At 48.2% G+C, this 18552-nt stretch overlaps 2 protein-coding genes across 3 annotated transcripts; one reads left to right on the forward strand and one right to left on the reverse strand.

The window, feature by feature from the left end:
* Nucleotides 1-490: 490 nt before the first annotated feature.
* LOC115532381 (endoplasmic reticulum-Golgi intermediate compartment protein 2) lies at nucleotides 491-5652 on the forward strand. Of its 2 annotated transcripts, none has more exons than XM_030342151.1 (14): nucleotides 491-693; nucleotides 960-1095; nucleotides 1257-1365; nucleotides 1476-1522; nucleotides 1605-1672; nucleotides 1862-1902; nucleotides 2006-2107; nucleotides 2289-2384; nucleotides 2703-2758; nucleotides 2959-3057; nucleotides 3398-3495; nucleotides 3986-4148; nucleotides 4944-5029; nucleotides 5372-5652. In XM_030342151.1, exons 2-14 carry the CDS (start codon nucleotides 990-992, stop codon nucleotides 5447-5449), a joined length of 1149 nt encoding a protein of 382 aa, XP_030198011.1. In that variant the 5' UTR covers nucleotides 491-693; nucleotides 960-989; the 3' UTR covers nucleotides 5450-5652. The 2 variants fall into 2 exon arrangements, with proteins under 2 accessions (XP_030198011.1, XP_030198012.1); XM_030342152.1 differs by having other exon boundaries at nucleotides 4944-5023.
* LOC115532647 (fatty acyl-CoA reductase 1) lies at nucleotides 5112-14759 on the reverse strand. Its single transcript, XM_030342519.1, has 13 exons — nucleotides 14690-14759; nucleotides 14170-14389; nucleotides 12325-12504; nucleotides 11728-11905; nucleotides 10768-10812; nucleotides 10438-10556; nucleotides 9908-9975; nucleotides 8987-9158; nucleotides 8448-8577; nucleotides 7980-8107; nucleotides 7429-7531; nucleotides 5701-5796; nucleotides 5112-5546 (listed from the first exon to the last, which is right to left on the reverse strand). Exons 1-13 carry the CDS (start codon nucleotides 14757-14759, stop codon nucleotides 5526-5528), a joined length of 1530 nt encoding a protein of 509 aa, XP_030198379.1. The 3' UTR covers nucleotides 5112-5525.
* Between the last annotated feature and the right edge of the window lie 3793 nt (nucleotides 14760-18552).

The raw sequence follows: 18552 nt of genomic DNA on the forward strand, positions 1-18552 counted from the left end.
GTTTAGTTCTTAAGAGACGCTTTGAAAGAAAGAACAGCAGGTCCAACCAGGATGCACAAATTATGAAAACAATAACGAAATGCCCGCTATTACAGTATGCAAGCACTCAGGTGATATGTTGTTCTCCAGTTTCATGTTAACAATAACACATTCATAAATAAACAAGAACCCCAGAATATATACCAATAAGGCTAGTTTACAGAAAATATATATTGTACAAAAATATACCAAATACATCATAAAAAATACATTACATTAAGGTCACTAAATGGCAGACATTGTGTTTTCTAATGCTGAATGAATACAACCCAATTCAGTTGACAACTAAATGGATTCTGTGTGACTCCAATAATATATATTGCTCTGTAAATGGACAGTTCAAACTCAATATCATCCACTTCCAGAATAGGATCAAATCAGGCCAACTCTCCCACAAGCAACGCACACTTCTCGGGTCTACGGCGCCATCTAGTGGCAAAGCCCAGTACTACCGGTCATGCGCAGACCTGTCTCCTCTTCCACCACCGGGCGGTGGACGACAGTCCAGGCAGAAAATCCTCCACAACAAGGAAAGAGAAGAGAGACTGCGTCAGGTACCGACCTTTGTCGGCATCCATCAGTTGATGCAAAACAGCATCCAAATGAATCATGAATCAGGAAACCTTTCGTGGTCACATTGGAGGACTTCCACAGGTAGGCTGCAAATAAGAACTATAGATCGCACCAATGCCTCGACACAGTGGGAATGGAGTGAGATTTGGCTAGTTATAATGGCTAAAGGCAGTAAAGTATCTTACATTACTGCATGTATTTGTTTCAAACCTTCGATGTGTCTCTGGACCTGGGTCCTGATATCCTGGGGTTTGTAAATGAAACAGTTCCTTGTAAGGTGACACACTGCAATGACCACCGTTTTAATCCTCTACCGTCCTGCTGATGAATGGGATGGACCTGTTCAGTGATCGATAAGCGGTGATCGATAAGGCGTCATGAGGCGTCTGTCCCGGCGGAAGGCGCTGAGCCTGGTGAAGGAGCTGGACGCGTTCCCGAAGGTCCCGGACAGCTACATGGAGACCTCGGCGTCCGGGGGCACAGGTGGGCCCCCTTCATTCTACTATACATCGTACTATAGTAATAACACAACGTGAGGGTGAATAACACACAGCGTGAGGTTGAATAAAACAACGTGAGGGTGAATAACAGAACGAGAGGGTGAACAACAACATGAATGGGTGAATCTGGTGTCTCCTCTTCAGTCTCGTTGCTGGCCTTCGGGGTCATGGCCGTTCTAGCGGTGCTGGAGTTTTTCGTTTACCGCGACACTTGGATGAAGTACGACTACGAGGTGGACAAGGACTTCTCCAGGTAGGTCAGGAAGAAGGACTGAATGAAGTCAGCAGCCACGCCCCAATGATGGTCTGGACGGAATCTGACGTACGTGTAAAATTCACCTATTTTTCTTTTCCATCTTACAGCAAAATGAGAATAAATATCGACATCACCGTTGCAATGAAGTGCCAGCGTGAGTGAACATCACTTTGTATCTCAATCACTGCAAAGGAGTAATACATAATGTATTCAGAGCGGTGATGGCTTGATTTCAGATGTCGGCGCTGATATTCTGGATCTGGCTGAAACCATGATTATGTCCAACGGTCTGAAGTATGAACCTGTGAGTACAACCTTTTTATAGATCATCTATCTTGACCGAACAGGTATGGTAGCATTAGAACGAGCTAACTGCTAGCTTTAAATAGCCTGGAGCGACCGGTTATCCACACCCTTCTCCACTCTCCCCCACCCTTCATCAGACTCACTTTTTCCTTTTACTCTTAGTTTTTACTTTTATCTCCTTTCTCAGGTGATCTTCGAGCTGTCGCCTCAACAGAGACTCTGGCACAGGTATTGACTTTTTTTTTCTTTTGAGGAATTGTGGATTGATGTCCAATACCAATGTATGTCGTTTGTATCCTAACCCCGGCGCCTTTCATCTCTTCTGAACCAGAACTTTGCTGGTGATCCAGAAGGGTCTGGGAGAGCAGCACTCCCTCCAGGACGTGCTGTACAAGACCGTCCACAAGGGGGCGCCAACGACCCTCCCACTGAGGTCAGTGGACAGGTTACTCAAAGGGAACCCCGTCAAATAAGAGCAGGGATCATCATTTTAACTGGAGTTGGGTGTCATGCACAACATCTTTCCCCATTTCTAAAGCTGCTCAATGACTTTAAACACAGACATTACATGTGTGTGTGCGTGTATGTATGTGTGTGTGCTTGTGTGTGCGTAGAGAGGGCGCATCCTTGGAGCCACTGAGCGCGTGCAGGATCCATGGGCACATCTATGTCAACAAGGTGGCGGGAAACTTCCACATCACGGTGGGAAAGTGAGTCCTGCCGAAGCCAGGATGCTTCATGCTCTCTCCAGCTCTACTCTGTCACTCGTGAACGAGTGTACGAGTGAACAAGTGCTTTGGCTCGTAATAGCGTACATCTAGCTAGCTTCTTTTGTTACTTTTGCCCAAGCCAATTCAATCTCAAATGTTTAAAACGCATTAGGTGTCATTCCTTCATGACCTTTCAAGAAGAAAATGTCATTTGGTTAAAGAAGCGCTCCAAAAGTTATTCCAAGTTTTCTTTGAAATGGTAACAAGCCGTTCCCCAGGTTTTACATTATGTTCATAAAACTTGTTGATCCTCTTCAGGCCGATACAGCACCCCCGCGGTCACGCCCACATCGCCGCCTTCGTCAGCCACCAAAGTATGGGAATATCAGCTATCAAGACATGTATCAATCACTGCACTACTACTGGACATACAATGACTACACTTCTGGACATGTATCAATCACTACACTACTACTGGACATGTATCAATCACCACACTACTACTGGACATTTATCCATCACTACGCTACGATAGTAATTTGAGTCTTGAAATAAATTCTTCCATCTCCTCCAGCGTATAACTTCTCCCACCGGATAGACCTCCTGTCCTTTGGGGAAGAGGTGCCAGGAGTCATCCATCCCCTGGATGGAACACAGAAAACCACCCCTAACAGTAAGAAAGGTTCTTTGTTCCGACCCCAATGTTTGCAGTCGACCTGTATTTGTCCCAGAACCACCTGCCCTCACCTTCTCAAAAACGACCCGTCTAAAATAAGACCACTGGCTGAATGACTAAAATCATAAATATATCATTATTCATAAATATAACACAAGTTGTATTCATTTGGTTTAAAGAATTGTGTTGTCCTCAGGGTACGAAGAATGTATTTCCCTCATTTTAATAATTTCATTATCTCACGGCTTGATGCGTCGATAGATGTCTGTATTAAGTCCAATAATATCGTCCTAAAGATACATGCTCCCACTGATCCTCCGGACGTTCTCTTCCCCAGATAACCAGATGTTCCAGTACTTCATCACCGTGGTGCCCACCAAACTACACACATACAAGATCTCCGCAGACACACACCAGTTCGCCGTCACAGAGCGGGTCAGTTTGAGAACACGCAAAGCCCCTCCCCTTACCCCAACACCCCTCCCTTACCCATTTAATGTGTGTTGTATCTCCTTGCACTTAAAAATAGTACATAGCATCGTGCAGCATCTAATCCTAGCTATATTTGTCGTACACAGGGAAAAGGTTAACCTAGCGATTGTTAGTGCTTGGCATTTGGTTCTATGAACATCCTTACCGTAGTTCTTTTCTCTCTTCTGACAAAGGTACTCAATTCTAAATTGCTTAACTTTGCCTTACTTTTTTTCTTTTACTTATCCTTTTTATTTTCTCATTTAATTTTATGTACGACGATGTGAAGCAATTTCAGTCTCCCTCGTGTATGAAAAGTGCTCTATAAATAGAGTTGCCTTGCCTTGCTTTGCAAGTCTCTTTGGATAAAAGTGTCTGCTAAATGCCCTGAATGTAAACGTCAATTAACCCGGTTACCTTCATCATGTCGATGCGCCCTCCCGTCCCGGTCCAGGAGCGGGAGATCGACCATGCGGCCGGCAGCCACGGCGTCGCCGGCATCTTCGTGAAGTACGACACCAGTGCCTTGATGGTGACGGTGCGCGAGCAGCACATGCCCCTTGGACAGTTCCTGGTGCGCCTGTGTGGCATCGTGGGGGGCGTCTTCTCCACCACAGGTCTGTGACGCCGTCTCTGTACTGCATTACCCCTACCAGCTCCGTAAGGACCGTTCTCTATACTGTTTAACCCCTACCGGCTCCTTAATGACCCGTCTCTGTATTCACTGTCCAACCCCTACCTGCTCATTTATCACCCGTCTCTATACTGTTTAACCCCTACCTGCTCCTTAATGATGTCGCCAAATTCGCTGCAAGTTTCTGTGGATGATTTCTACTGTATGACTTCAATCAATAATACAAATATGAGTGTTTATATACCAATGACTTTAATGGGGTTTCATATTTGGACAGGTTCGCTTGGTAAAATGGAATGTAAACAATTATTGTTTAAATATCGCAGCAAACACAGACCCAACATTCTCCATTGTCATAACGGAATTCGTCATAATCAAAATATGTAAAATATTCGCCTACTTTGCTCGTTGGGAAGGTAGATCAGGAATCAGGTTAAATACTCACTCAGTGCAGACACTTCACTGCATATGCTTACTTGGTACAGATTTTATGAAAAACAGTTACACGTGTGTGTGTGTGTGTGTGTGTGTGTGTGTGTGTGTGTGTGTGTGTGTGTGTGTGTGTGTGTGTGTGTGTGTGTGTGTGTGTGTGTGTGTGTGTGTGTGTGTGTGTGTGTGTGTGTGTGTGTGTGTGTGTGTGTGTGTATATATATATATTATCCCCCAAACGTTTACATCCATCCCCCCCCCCCAAACACTCATGTTGTCTCTTTCCCCCCCGCCCCGCCCTCAAACACTCATGTCATCTCTTTCCCCCCCCCCCCCCCCCCCCGATAAGGTATGCTGCACAGGTTCGTGGGCACCTGTGTGGACGTTGTCTGCTGCCGCTTCAAACTGGGAGTCTACAAACCCACAGAGGTGAGGGTGAGTACTGACTTAACCCTGAGGAGAGTCCGGACTCAACCCCCTGAGGAGAGTCCTGACTGATCCCCCAGAGGAGAGTCCTGACTAAACCCTAAGTTAAGTCCTGACCAATAGCGTTTTCATAAGCAGTCACCATTTAAAATGATTGTCCTATGCTACTAAAACATTTATGATTACATTGTTCACGGTTAAATGGAGTCAAAATATTATCAACAAAAAAAAACATACACATCTGTGAAATACGTCCGACAGTCCTGTCTGTCAAGGAGTGGTAGTGGTCGTTTGCTTTATCCATCTGTAGTTTGGAGTTGATGAGTCCTCCTGTGTATCCTCCTCCTCCAGGAGGCACAGGCGGGCCAGCAGCAGAACGACCACCTCCCCCCGCTGGACCTCCGGCCTGGAGAGGAGGCCAGGGGCTAGGACCGGGGCTAGGACCCGGGGCCAGCACCAGGGCCAGCACCAGGGCCAGCACCAGCACCAGGGCCAGCACAGGGGCCTAGGTCTGCCCATAGTCCCACTGTTACAAAGAAAGAAAATGGCCGTCTTTAACAACATTTTATACTCCCCGTTCGATTATTATTTTTATTATTATTAAGAATAATAATAAAATAATGATAAACCAAGATGTCTTTTTTCTTTGAATTAAAACAGGGTTTAAAATCCATGCAAACCTTTAATCGCTGCAGTGGCAGGAATTGTTGTAAATGTTCACTGCAGTAGCTGTAGAGTGTGCAGGCACTGGTGACTATCGGCTCCCCGACAAAACTCTGAATAACCAGTGAAATGAGTAAAAGGTTGTTCTGCTGTCAAGACAAAGTTCATGCATTCATGCTGATCTATTAAGACAACGTTCATGCATTCATGCAGATATAAACGAGAATCCAGATAGAAACCCAAAGATTTACCAAATACATGCAATCTCTTTTCTGAAAGGTGGAAAGGAATAGAGTGAAAGAGATGACCTTTAGGAGGTCATACTTTGGGCTCCACTAGATGGTTTATCTAGGGCTATGATGTTAGTGAAAGGAATCAGGCATCAACATGACGTAATGCTCACTTTGTTTATTGGACTGAAGCCAAGCAGACGTGTAGAAGATGTTGAAGGAGGATGAAACATTTCCCTTCCCAAAGTCACAACTTCTGCGGAGCAGCAGATTTTGATAGAGTTCAATATAAGGCCAGAGTCTTGTGTTTCAAGTGAGCTGCCGTTGACCTCTTCGGTCCTGCTGACATCATCTGGCATCATCAGCTTTGATGGCAAAACCTTCCGCCATCAAGGGTACCAAACCGGGGCCCTTCTGAGCACCGCAGCCCTAGCCTGCTCCCACTGCCGACAGTCGCCATGGTAACACCCCAGACATGGACTTTTGCATAAACGGGTGTTAAAAAAATAAATCCTATGGATTTCCATTTGTGTTCTGTAATCTCAGAAAATGTACAATAAATACTGCACACGAGCCAGGTTTGGAAATCAAACTCAGACTTATCTCTCCCCGCTTGGGAGTGTTCAAAGTAAGCACGAGGAAGATTCCACCAACCTGCTGAATCAACCGTCAGACATTGGGTCTGTTTTTGGTCATCAGCAGCCATATACAATAGGTTCACCTATTTACAGGTCATCTTCTGAATGTTCTTATTAAATATATTACACCTCAAGGTTTATCCGCTTGAGAGGAAAGGGTTTATAAAATATGTAAAAATAGTAAAAGGTAGTTTCAGTACAAACAGGCAGCTTTGGCGAGCATCAAACCAGCGCCTCGGCGCCGCAACACTCCATTCACAGCGCCGGCTCTCGCTCGTTTGTTGGCTCAATCAGCACAAAGGTAAGTTATTGTGATAAACCAGTATAGCCGGTAGTTATTTTGGTCTGGGTTGGTCGTCTCAACCCTCGCCTGGCAGTACAAAAGACAAAGACCCAGCATTGTTTAAAAGAGGAGGACAAGGGAGATGGACAGTGAAAGAAAATAAAAGTGAAATGCCGAAACATTTCTTGTGTACAAAAGAAGCCTGTGATGTTCGTTCAAAGGCAGTTGGTCTGGACTGAAGAACACAGCACAAAGACGGGCTCGGAATTCACCAGAAAGAGTCAAACACGCGAACCCAAACATGTCCAATGTGTATCGTAAGGTGCGCACAAGCAACCATTCCACTTGAATGGTGGAGAAGAGCCCACTTTGTTGGTTTTCTTCTTCAAGTAAACATCCTTCTTAAACCTCTCCATCCACCACCACCACCACCACCACCACCACCGTGACCCTGCTGTGAAGCCCAGAAGGTCCAGTAACCCCAGAGAGGGCGAAGCAAGGAGGTGAGCCTTCCTGGACGAGGGTCAGCTGACCTCAGGCGACTAGCGAGCTGGAGACTCGGAAGTGGGAGAGGAACTTGAAGCAGAGTCTCACCACGAAGTACCAGATGTTGTGGGCCATCTGGGAGCGGGCGATGAACACCCTCCAGATGAAGATGAGGAGCAGCGTGTTGAAGGTGTAGCGGATGTTCCTCAGCCTGGTAGGATCAAACAGCATCAATGGTTAGAGAACCTCTTAACTTAGTCCCTAAAGCTTCCTTTAAAAACACTAAGGGCATTCAGCTGCTTTAACTTGAGAGGAATCAAGATGCATTTCAAACCATTTAAAAAATAAAAAATAAATGATAATAGAACCATAAAATGGTCAAATTAGTATAGTTTGGAATAATAAAAGAACAAGAAAAAACATGTGTAGCCTACTTTAAACTTTAAAATGTGGTTATTAGTAGTCTTCCCCTCTGAATGATTTATGCGGTTATAAATGATCAACTGGAAGTGCATCACATTCACACCATCTAAATTCCAGCCTAGTTGTCATATGAAAGATCTATTATACCTCACTCTCCATATCCATAGTAACCAACAGAAAGCCCTGAAAGCCACACAGACGGTTTGGATCAGGTAGAATGTTGTCCGTAAACTCACTTCCTCAGGTGTTTCTGGGCCACAGGGATGTCGGACATCTCCTCATTGAGGACGTATTTCTTGGTCCCGATGCAGTAGTTCTCGATGTACTCTGGCCAGTTCAGCTGCCGCACGTCAAAGTTGAACGTCTGAAGAATTTAAAGAATATACATTTAGTTTGACCACACCCAGACAGTAGGGGGCGCCATCCCCTCACAAAACAGCCACAGATGAAACCTTTACTTATCCCGTCTGGGGAATTTGGGATTATTATACATCATACATGAACAATATCAGAAGGATACAACAACAAGGACACAAGAATGTCCAGGAGGACGTTGGTTCTAAATTAAGCTCTTCATTATCTTGTAAAATGCTAATTAATTGCCAAGTAATTATTGAACCACGATAATAAAGAAAGTCAACAAGTATGCTTGTGTGCGTGTATATGCACAAGTGTATGTGTACGTGTGCGCACGGTGGTCGCACCTTGCGGTCCTCCACCGTGAGCTGGTTCAGCAGCATGCTCATGTTGTCAGACTTCCACTCCCAGTCCTGGTTGCTGAAGTACTCCAGCAGGCCGATGGCCTTGTGGAGCCGGTTGAAGATACGCATCATCCTGGAGGGATGGGGGGAGGGCAGAGAGAGACAAAGAGAGACAAAGAGAGAGACAGAGAGGCAAAGAGAGGAAGGAGGGAGAAAAGGGCAGAGGAGGGAATGAAGGAGCGAAAGATAAAAGGAAAGAAAGGAGGATGAAGGTCAAAAGGTCAGTGGTCACTCTCCAGCAGTGATACTCCGGTAGCTACACTTGAAACACTACTTTTGAAGAAAAGTCTCAACAGCAGTGTTGCATTACAATAGATGTTGAGATGGTTAAGCAAAAGGGCCACTATTTCCCCAGACTACCCAGTGGACTGTACCCACCGGTAGGCGGATCTATCCATCAATCATCCGGGCTGGACTCTCCCACTGGGGAGGTTCCTAGAGGGCCCATTTTGAAACGGCCCATCAGCTCATCTCAGACTTACGTGGGCTTCTGTCCGGAGAGACGCAGGTACATGTCGTAGAGGATGGCGGGGCACCGGTGGCTCACCAGCATCCAGTACTGGTTGACCAGGTAGTTGGAGGTGATGTTGGCGTTGGGCCGGCGGAAGGCCTGCTCCAGGGGGTTGGTCTTGAAGGTGTTCATCACGTGGTACTCTGGGGACGAGAGGACGGAGCCGCCGTTACGCATCTTAACCGCGAACCGTGTACGCAAAACCGGGGTCTGAATGACAGCCAGGAGGACAGACTTAATAAAAAGTGACCTTAGACTGTGTTCCCCACGGACAAGTCGGCGGGAGAGAGGATGTTGACCCTCTAGGCTCCCCCCCCACCCCCGCTACGCTTCATTCAGAGTGACCTCACACATTACATCACGCACACACAGGGGGGGGGTTTCCATGGCAACCGCACGACCAGACCCGAAGCGACGGCCAGATGTGCGTCCCGCCGTCGGAGGGCCGCGCCCTTCAGCCGTCCTCCAACCCGCCACCCTCCCCTGTTGGCATGGCGACAGCACACTGCGGCTACAGGCCGGCGCTGGGAGTACCCACAATGCCTTGCGATGGCACGCCACTTGGCATGCAGAGACACTGGAGGGTTCTGAACCGTTCCGCTCCTTGGGGAGATCGGCTTAATTCCTATCCGTCTGTCCGTCTGTCTGTCACATCGTCCCGACGACCTTCCAAACGCCATTTTAACAGATTCTGCCACCATCACCGATAACTACCCATCTTTTACCGGATCTTTGGTTCTGCCATTAAGAACCCATCTATAAACATTAGCTTTTCCAAGAGCATGATGCGCTGAAGACACAGGACTTGATAGTACACCTCAGTTACATATTAGAGTCACAGCATAAGAGTCACAGCATAAGAGTCACAGGAGCACGGTTTGGGTGCACCTACCGATCTCGCCCCAGTGGAAGGGGTTGATGCCCCCTGTGGTGCAGTTGTAGACCATTGCCGTCTTAGGTCTGAAATGGGGAGGAGGAGGACGGAAGATTAAACAACCGGTCGCCATCGCTCACATTCACCTCCATGTGCGTTGGGACGTTTACGAGTGCCTGTGAGATCAGGCCCTAACCCAGGAAGGCCAAATACGGCGCTGAGTGAAGGAACTGAAATTAACTGCTTTTCAATGAATAAATCAGTTTCCTTCTTTGCACTGAGAGATGAAGAATATTCTGTCTCTTCACATTTCCTCAAACACACCGCCATCTTAGAGTGACGTGTCCCTTTGACTCCCAAAAGTTTTAAACCCTCTTAGTTTTTATATTCTTCAACTGACAAGAATTGGCTTCAAACTGACAAAGAGTTTATTATCTCCGTCCTATCGTTGCGTAACCATCTTCCATTCCATTATCCCCTCTACTACTCTAAACCATGAAACAGTCACTGAGGTGCGTTGCTGAGGGGCCTCCAGGGGGCGCTCTGACCTGTGCACGGCCGTGTACCAGCCAGCGGACAGCGTCAGGTTGATCACCACGTCCACCGGGATCAGGTCCGCCACCGCGTCATGGTTGGCCCTCATGGTACGCAGGAGGCCCTTCCCCGCCTGAAAACACAACAGAGTTTACCCACAGATCGGGGGGGGGGGGGGGAGGGGGGGTCTGGCTCTGGTCTCCTTCAGGTAGACTACAGATGAACCCTGGAAGAGACAGGTCTAGGTCTGGGTCCAGGTAGACTACAGGTGAACCCTGTTTGACCACTAAACAGTCTCGCCCCACTCTCTCATAAGATCATACATCAGCTCCATGGTGACTCACGGCTATGAAGACTCCACTCGGCCCGTTGAAGTTGTCGATCCAGCCCTAAGAGAACAGAGAGAGGACATGTTTGATCAGCATTTTGGGATTAATAAAGAGCTGCTAAAAGACTTGTGCCAACATCATCACAAAGTCTTCCCAACCATCCAATGATAAACAAAAATGATTCATTCTGCATATAAGTGCATCTGATCGGTTCACAGTCAAGGTTGAGGGCCGTGTTGAAGTGCGACACGCAGGCTCAGAGCCTGACTGAAGACATTGCAATACTTTTTTTTTTTTCTGCAAAAAAGCCCAAAGGCGGAACCCGGCGAGACTAGAGCGTGAAACCGGTTCCCCCTGGATTCCTCTTCATCCCTCGAAAGACCCACTTTGCGACGGCACGTGGTGGTACATTACACCTGCCACTGGGCCAACAAAACTGGTCTATCGTATGACTGGGAGAATCTACATGTGACGTAACCACCGGATCTAAAAATACACCGTAATAAAGCAATCAGCCCCATGAATCAATCCAGCAGAGCTGAAAAATGTTTATCAATGAATGTGTGAGCCAGCAAAACGTCAGGGATGTCCAACTGCCATTTCCCGGGGTGATATGTTTAACAGCGGGGAACGAGCTACGCTATGCTGTTCAACGAGCTAGGCTTCACAGAACAACAAGGTGGGCTAGGCTTAGTAAACCAGGTTCAGATGGCTGCCAATCAAGTGATGTCACTTCTATTGTTTTCAAAGGGAACACTGTGTACAGAGTAACCCTCGCGTGTGTGAGGGCTAATGTGAAGAGTACAGAGTAACCCTCTCACACCTGAGGGAGGAGCCAAAGGAGACTGACATTTTCAGAGATGGATGAAGTGATGCGGGATAGAGGACATATTCAGAGTTGGGTGAAGTGAGGAGGGATAGTGGACATATTCAGAGATGGATGTATTGAGATGAGGTGTGCAGACGGGGCCTTACAGGGAAGGGCTCCTGCCAGCTGGCGCCCACGATGGAGGGTCTGATGATGCCGATGTTGAGGTGCTCCTGCTCCTGCTGCACCGCGTACTCCGCCAGCGCCTTGGTGTAGGTGTAGGTGTTGGGCCGGTCGCCGATCAGCCGTGGCGTGATGTCCTCCACGATGCTGTCCTCCATCCACCTGCATGACCACCACATCATTAGTGATCATCATCGTGATTCTCCTCATCATCATAGTGATTATCCTCCTCATCATAGTTATTCTCATCATCATAGTGATCATCCTCATCATCATAGTGATCATCATAGTGATCATCCTCATCATAGTGATCATCATAGTGATCATCCTCATCATCATAGTGATCATCATAGTGATTATCCTCATCATCATAGTGATCATCATAGTGATCATCCTCATCATCATAGTGATCATCCTCATCATCATAGTGATCATTCTCATCATCATGGTGATCATCCTCAGTGATCATCATCCTAGTAATCATCAATATACTGATCATCTCCATCATCATATTGATCTTCATTGTGATCATCCTCATCGTCATAGTGCTCATCATCGTAGTGCTCATCCTCCGGACTTACGACAGCGAGTCAATGAGCTTGGTAGGCTCGACGGGAGGGGGGTAGATGACCTCGTCGATGTGGTGGAGGTTGCAGTTGGCGTACGCGGTGGAGACATGGATGAAGGCCTCCAGGTGCTGCATCTTGCGGGCCAGACCCAGCAGCTGCATGGTGGCGATCACATTAAGCTGCAGCGCCTGCCTGAGAGAAGGCGAGAGAGAGTTTGAATGTGTAGGCCCATTTGACTTTTTCCTTTTAGCCATAAGACAACATTGGACCGTACATATAGTGCCCATATGGACGGCGCTCTGATGGAACCTCTGGAATGAGTTACTCCTGGGACCTGATTGTTGATTCTAAAACGTCACCACTACCAAGCCCCAGCTGCCGTTGAGGTGAGGACATCAGGCTTGATCACTATAGATACCTGTTCTCTCCTTTTATGTTTTTAGAGGCAATGAGGACACTTTTACACGTTTATCTGACATCATTTTAACCTTGTGTATGACGACTTGGCAAGGACATCTTAACCAATCCACTATGAACACACCTGGAATCCTTGTTGAGGTGGAGAGCGAGAGGTTATACGTTATATAGGTTTTTTTCAGGTTGTTTCACTAGTGATCCAGTGAAACCACCTGATGACCCAGTGAAACCACCTAATTTGGGGTTAGGGATAGGGCGAGACGACCCGAGTCCCAGGTGGTTCCCCTGGTTCTTCAGGTTGGAACTAGAACTGGCTGAACTCCATTCCTAAATAACTCAGGGGGGAATCAAACCTGCGAACCCTCCGTTAGGGTCCTGCAGCTATGGAACTGAGCTCAGGAATCGGAGGAATTAAGGGTCAAACGGTCTATCCTGACAGGGTGAGGTATTTGTGATCTGTAAAGCACTTTGTCACATTGTTTAGAAAAGTGTTTTTTAAATTCAAGTGTACTATTGATATTCAAAAAGAGTATATATTTAATAAGCATGCAATACGAATAAGAAGAAGCATAATTATTAAAGTATTTGAATTGTTTTATTATGTTGGCAAGCAAGAAGTAGAATAAACGGGATAATCACCACAAGGCAGGCCAATAAACAGTTCGATATGCCCGGCTCGTGGACGGCTTACCGCCCCAAACGAAGCCGTCCACGAGCCCACAAGCCCTAATTGTTCCATATTTTGATACAATTTTAGACTTTGAAATTTGTCAGGCAATGTGAAGAGAGCTTGGAACCCGATACGGTTTACGATGCACCTACATTTCTGAATAATTTCAGTTTGATGCCTGCGCTTCCTGCTCGGCCAGTTACCACGTCACCAGAGAGTGACGCGTCAGACGGGTCGGAGACCGGTTAGAGAGAACGGAGAGAGAGAAAGAACGAGAGAGCAGTGTAGGAAAGAGGAGTGCCGTCTGAACTCTGGCCCAGCCAGGAGCATCCATCATGCACACAACGCTCAACACAACACATACGAGCCAATAGAGAGGGCTCCTCTGGTGACAGGTCGGAGCTCAATGACCCGCAGGCAGACAGGCGCACCTCTCGGTCAGTGAGGCTGTCTGGAGGTATTTAGAAGGACAGAGAGAAGACAGAGGGGGACGTAGAGACGGACAGAGCGAAGGAGAGGGGGAGCCTTTCCAGCAATCCTACATCTACAATCTTACATCGTTACTATTTTTATGTACCCCGAATGAGCAACCAAGATAAACAAACAGTGCGAGTTCTGAACAAACCTGATGCAAGGTATTTCTGCATCGATGGTAGAATGCACTGCTCTCTCCAAAAAACACCGACATATTTCATTAAAAGAGGAAATTGGAGTCTTTGTGTCCGTGTGTTCCCATGCGTGCGCACGTGTTCCCGTGTGCCCGTACTCACTTGAGTGGCGCGTCGAAGCGGATGGTGGCGGCGCAGTGGAAGACGATGTTGATGCAGCCGCAGAGCATCTCCACGTCCTGCGGGCCGAGGGCCAGGCCGGGCTGGGTCAGCTCGCTGCTCACCGCAATGATCTTCTGGTGGAAGTCGGGGTCCTCCTCCCGCACGCGCGCAAACAGCTGGGAACAGGACAGAGACACGTGTGAAGTAAACAAGTCAACCGCTGGCGTTTATCGTTGAACGGCAATGACGCATGATGGAAGCAGTGGTTAAGATGACAACACTACTGGGGTTGATTCAAAAAAGAACCAGAAGGAAGAGGAAGGAATAAGACAGGGCTGTGGTTGGTTAAGGTTGTGCCGAGTCAGATGGGAGCAGATAGTAACGTTTATATAGCTGCCCACTCAGCACTCAAAACCCTGCTCTCTTGGATCGAGGGAAAAATACTTGCATTAGGGAGAGCTGCAACCAGTCAAAACTTGGGGAGAATGTCACAGAGATGGTGACTAACTACTGCCATCACCCGCGGCCCTCTGAGATGCTGAGCGTGCAACCAGCGTGTTGCTGACCACAGGAGCCTTCACCTCTCCCATCCCTTCCTCCTTAAACATAATGCAGCTTTTGTTCCAGCCTTTCAGCTGACAAGGGCCTACCAAGCCTCAAACCCGCGCAGCCAGGACTAGTAGGTGATGTCACTTTGACTTTTAGTCAGGGTCTTTGTGCCTTTCTCGAAGACACCCCAGTACTGGGCCATGGGGAACGGCGGACCAAGCCATACATTTATTTGTGACATCACTTCTGGGAGTGTGACATAACAAGTGGGAGTGAGACATTACTAGTGGGAGTGTCCACCTGGAGGTCTGTTAAACACCACTACACCTACTGGATCCATCGGGGGGGGGGGGGGGGGGAATGGAACCGATCTGTTCTCCGCACAGCTTCTTACCATTAGAGGAGCTGCGCTAAGATCTCCGCAGGAAGTGACCCTCGGACCTCATTAAGGGGAACGAGCCCAAGAGACTCAATTAGTTAATTGGGTGCAGGCGTCTCATTCCACAGGCACATGAATATGCATGACCCCTGGGACGCGGTGAACTTGAGAGGCCCTGCGTATGATCCAGGGCGTGTGTGTTACCCACCGGGCGCAGAGCCCTTCACCTCGGGACACACACACACACACACACACACACACACACACACACACACACACACACACACACACACACACACACACACACACACACACACACACACACACACACACACACACACACACACACACACACACACACACGAGAGCGTCGATGGTGAAAGGAAACACCAGAGGACGGCAGCCAGCGTCTCCAGAGAGGAGGAGGCGCTCCGTGAGGAACACGCTCCGTGACCCCACCGCACCCGGCTGTTCCCCAACAACCCCGCCAGGCTGTACCCCAGCAACGCCTCCCGGCTGCACCCGAACACAGGAGCCTTCCACTGGGCAACCAGATGGACCGTGGGACCCCATCCCCAACTAAACCCATTGATGCGCCTGCAGGCGCCACACCAAAAAGTGTTCCGACATGATGAACTTCCTTCCCAATCTTTATAGGACTGAACATGGGTTTTTATAAAGTGGCAGGTGTTTTGTCCTCTTCTTGTCGACGGTATGAAAGATTCCGTAAAGATGCAGTCACACTCTGCCGGAGAAACAGTCAGTAGAGAGACTGTGTGTGACAAACACACAACACCCACACACACAAAAGTGTATCCGAGTAGTGGAATGACAGAAAAATCCAAAAACGAGTGCGATGGGTCAGAGAGCAGAAAGCTAAAAATACAGAGCAATGGGAAAAAGACAGACAGAAATTGAGACAAGGGACAGAAATAGAGAGACCCACACATGAACGAAGAAAGGGGAGACTGAGACATACAAAGACGAGAGTGAGAGCCGAAAGCCGAGACCGATAGGAGGCACGACAATCTCTCCAGCGCGCCCGTGGGTGAAGAGGACAGACCTGACAGACTCCTTAATGAGGAGGAAAGCCTGACACTCCTCCCCTCCTTTGTTAACGAGGAGGAGGACAGAGTCCTGACAGACTCCTCCTGTGGTGAGGAGGAGGACAGGCTCGAGAGTCCTCTCCTGGTCGAACAAGGACAGTCCTGAGACTCGTCTCCTGGTCGAACGAGGAGGGCAGAGTCCTGACAGTCTCTCCTGTGGTGATGAGGAGGTCAGTCCTGAATCTCCTTCTCTCCTGGTCGAACGAGGAGGAGGACAGAGTCCTGAGACTCCTCCTCTCCTGCGTTGACGAGGAGGAGGACAGACTCCTCTCCTCTCCTGCGGCGCCAGCGTGTCTTAGCCGCTAAACCAGGGCTCTCGTGAACCAATTTGTTTCACAACTCCAGCTAATTTGCGACCTAATTAATTCATCACACACGAGGACCACGGCTGCCTCCTCTCAGCCTCTCTGGGGGGCTGGGGGTAGGGGTGGGGGTGTCCCACTCGTCAACCCAACACAGATGTAGCCGGACCAATGCACACATTGCACCAGTGTGTGATGCCAGTGTCTGCTGGTCTGTTATACGCTGCCAAGGTTTAACCGCGGAGGCGATGCACTCGTATCAATATCGAGCATCTGCTACCAAACGGAAATCTTGATACGAGAAGACTACAAAAGTTAAAAGTAAGTCAGAACTAGGGCCCAACTTTGAAAACCAACAGCAGAACTCCTTTTTATCTTATGGGTTTGTCTGATACTTCTTTATTTCAACAGCAGTAACTGGGTCAGAGAGACCCACTCGATATGCAGGTGTAACGGGATGCCCTCTGGTAGAACGGGTCTCGTTCCGGCCGTCAGGCCAGCAGACCTCATCGGTGACGCAGGTAGAGGCGATCAGTGTGACCCACAGCCTCAGTGCCCCCGCACAGCCATGGATTAAAGCTACCAATTACACTCTGGCAAGCATAGACACACAGCAGCAGGCAAACGGAGCCCAGCTATTGGTCCAGAAAGAGCCTGGCTCTAAGGGTGTGTACTTGTGCTTGTTGACTGACGCCTGTCAGCCGTGCGAGGGGATAGGGCTCTACAAGTGGAACCAGAACCGTCTGCATCAAAACATCCTGAATAGTTATACCCTCACAAAAGAGCCCCTCTCCCCAGAGGATTGGTGCTGCAGCCGAAGGCCAGCGAACCAGCTGCCCTTAATCCAGGAGGCCAGCTTCCTTCACACCGAAGACCAGCACCAACCACAAAGTGCTCTGCTGAGGAAGTGGGGGGAGAGGTCAGCCTCCAAAACACCCGTCTGAGTAGATATACTCCTCCATGACCCACAGGGTCAGGGCACCCAGAAAATGTTTATATCTGGCCTGTTCTTCGTCAGAAAATCGAGAGAACGCATCTTGGCAGAGAAAAAACCACCACCTGCAGCAGATCGAGCCAGGCTTTTGCGTCGTACACCGCGCACGCTTAAATCGGGTTATAACTTTAATACAGAATCCATCCAAATATGAACCCATATTTGGTTTGATAATCTTTATATTCTCACCACTACATACTTTTAGTATCACTAAATACTAAAAGTATGTAGTGTTGAGAATATAAAGATTATCAACACCATCATCGTCACACATCAATGGTTTCTGACAAAACAAAACTGAACTGAATAGAAGACGTCAACAGGTTAAGTGTTCTACTATAAACCGATCTCTACCTCCATGTGGCAAGTGTCCCAACCCACAATCAACTGCAGTCTGTGTGAAGCCAAACAGGTGTGGCCCGATTGTTCCTTCAGACCAGCAGTTTCAACACACTTACTAGAACCAGACACACCGGACTACAGGCTTCCTCTGGGCCTCGTGGTAATCGATTGTAAAGAGGAAGGTGTGTGTGCGTGTGCGCATGTCGATCAGGGCCTCAAACCATGACCCTTCAAATGGACCCAGAGCTAGCGAGTACAGAGAGGAGTTTAGTAAACTCGTAGAGCCTGTTGGTCGAGGAAAAACTCATAGGTTTGTAAAGTCAACAAACACGAATGATATAGGGGAATGCGACTGAGTATGTTGTTTTGAAAGGTCATGGAGTACGTGTAGATGAATTGATTGCAGCGGCCAGGATTAAGAAGATGCAAAGCCAAAACCAAACTAAGTCAAGTGGAGACTCAAAAGCTGTTGAACCGTGCTTCAGCTTCCTGACAGCAGGACAACACAAAATCAGTCTCAGGATCAGCGGCTCGTTGTGGAACGAAACCAACAATGCAGATTGATGGAAGACATGTTGGAGTGAATCCAGAGAGCAAACGAGAGGCTCATTTTTGGGGTCCATGTTGGTGTGTTTGCAGAGGGCCGTGTGAGCAGACATCAGAGAGGGGGGGGGGGGGGGGGGGGGGGGGGGGGGGGGGGGGGGGGGGGGG

Source organism: Gadus morhua, chromosome 19 (genome assembly GCF_902167405.1).
Source record: "Gadus morhua chromosome 19, gadMor3.0, whole genome shotgun sequence".
Taxonomy (NCBI): domain Eukaryota; kingdom Metazoa; phylum Chordata; class Actinopteri; order Gadiformes; family Gadidae; genus Gadus; species Gadus morhua.

What these genes read in the sequence shown, in the direction of transcription:
- LOC115532647 (XM_030342519.1), bottom strand. Translation starts at nt 14,759, where the DNA reads ATGGGAGAGGTGAAGGCTCCTGTGGTCAGCAACACGCTGGTTGCACGC. An exon ending in TCACGGTGGAGGACCGCAAG is followed by an intron (nt 8,108 to 8,447) that starts GTGCGACCACCG and finishes TAAATTCTTCAG; the next exon opens with ACGTTCAACTTTGACGTGCG. An exon ending in ACAACATCTGGTACTTCGTG is followed by an intron (nt 5,797 to 7,428) that starts GTGAGACTCTGC and finishes CTGGTTATTCAG; the next exon opens with AGTTTTGTCGGGGAGCCGAT.
- LOC115532381 (XM_030342151.1), top strand. Translation starts at nt 990, where the DNA reads ATGAGGCGTCTGTCCCGGCGGAAGGCGCTGAGCCTGGTGAAGGAGCTG. An exon ending in CTCGGCGTCCGGGGGCACAG is followed by an intron (nt 1,096 to 1,256) that starts GTGGGCCCCCTT and finishes TCTCCTCTTCAG; the next exon opens with TCTCGTTGCTGGCCTTCGGG. An exon ending in CGCCTTCGTCAGCCACCAAA is followed by an intron (nt 2,759 to 2,958) that starts GTATGGGAATAT and finishes CATCTCCTCCAG; the next exon opens with CGTATAACTTCTCCCACCGG.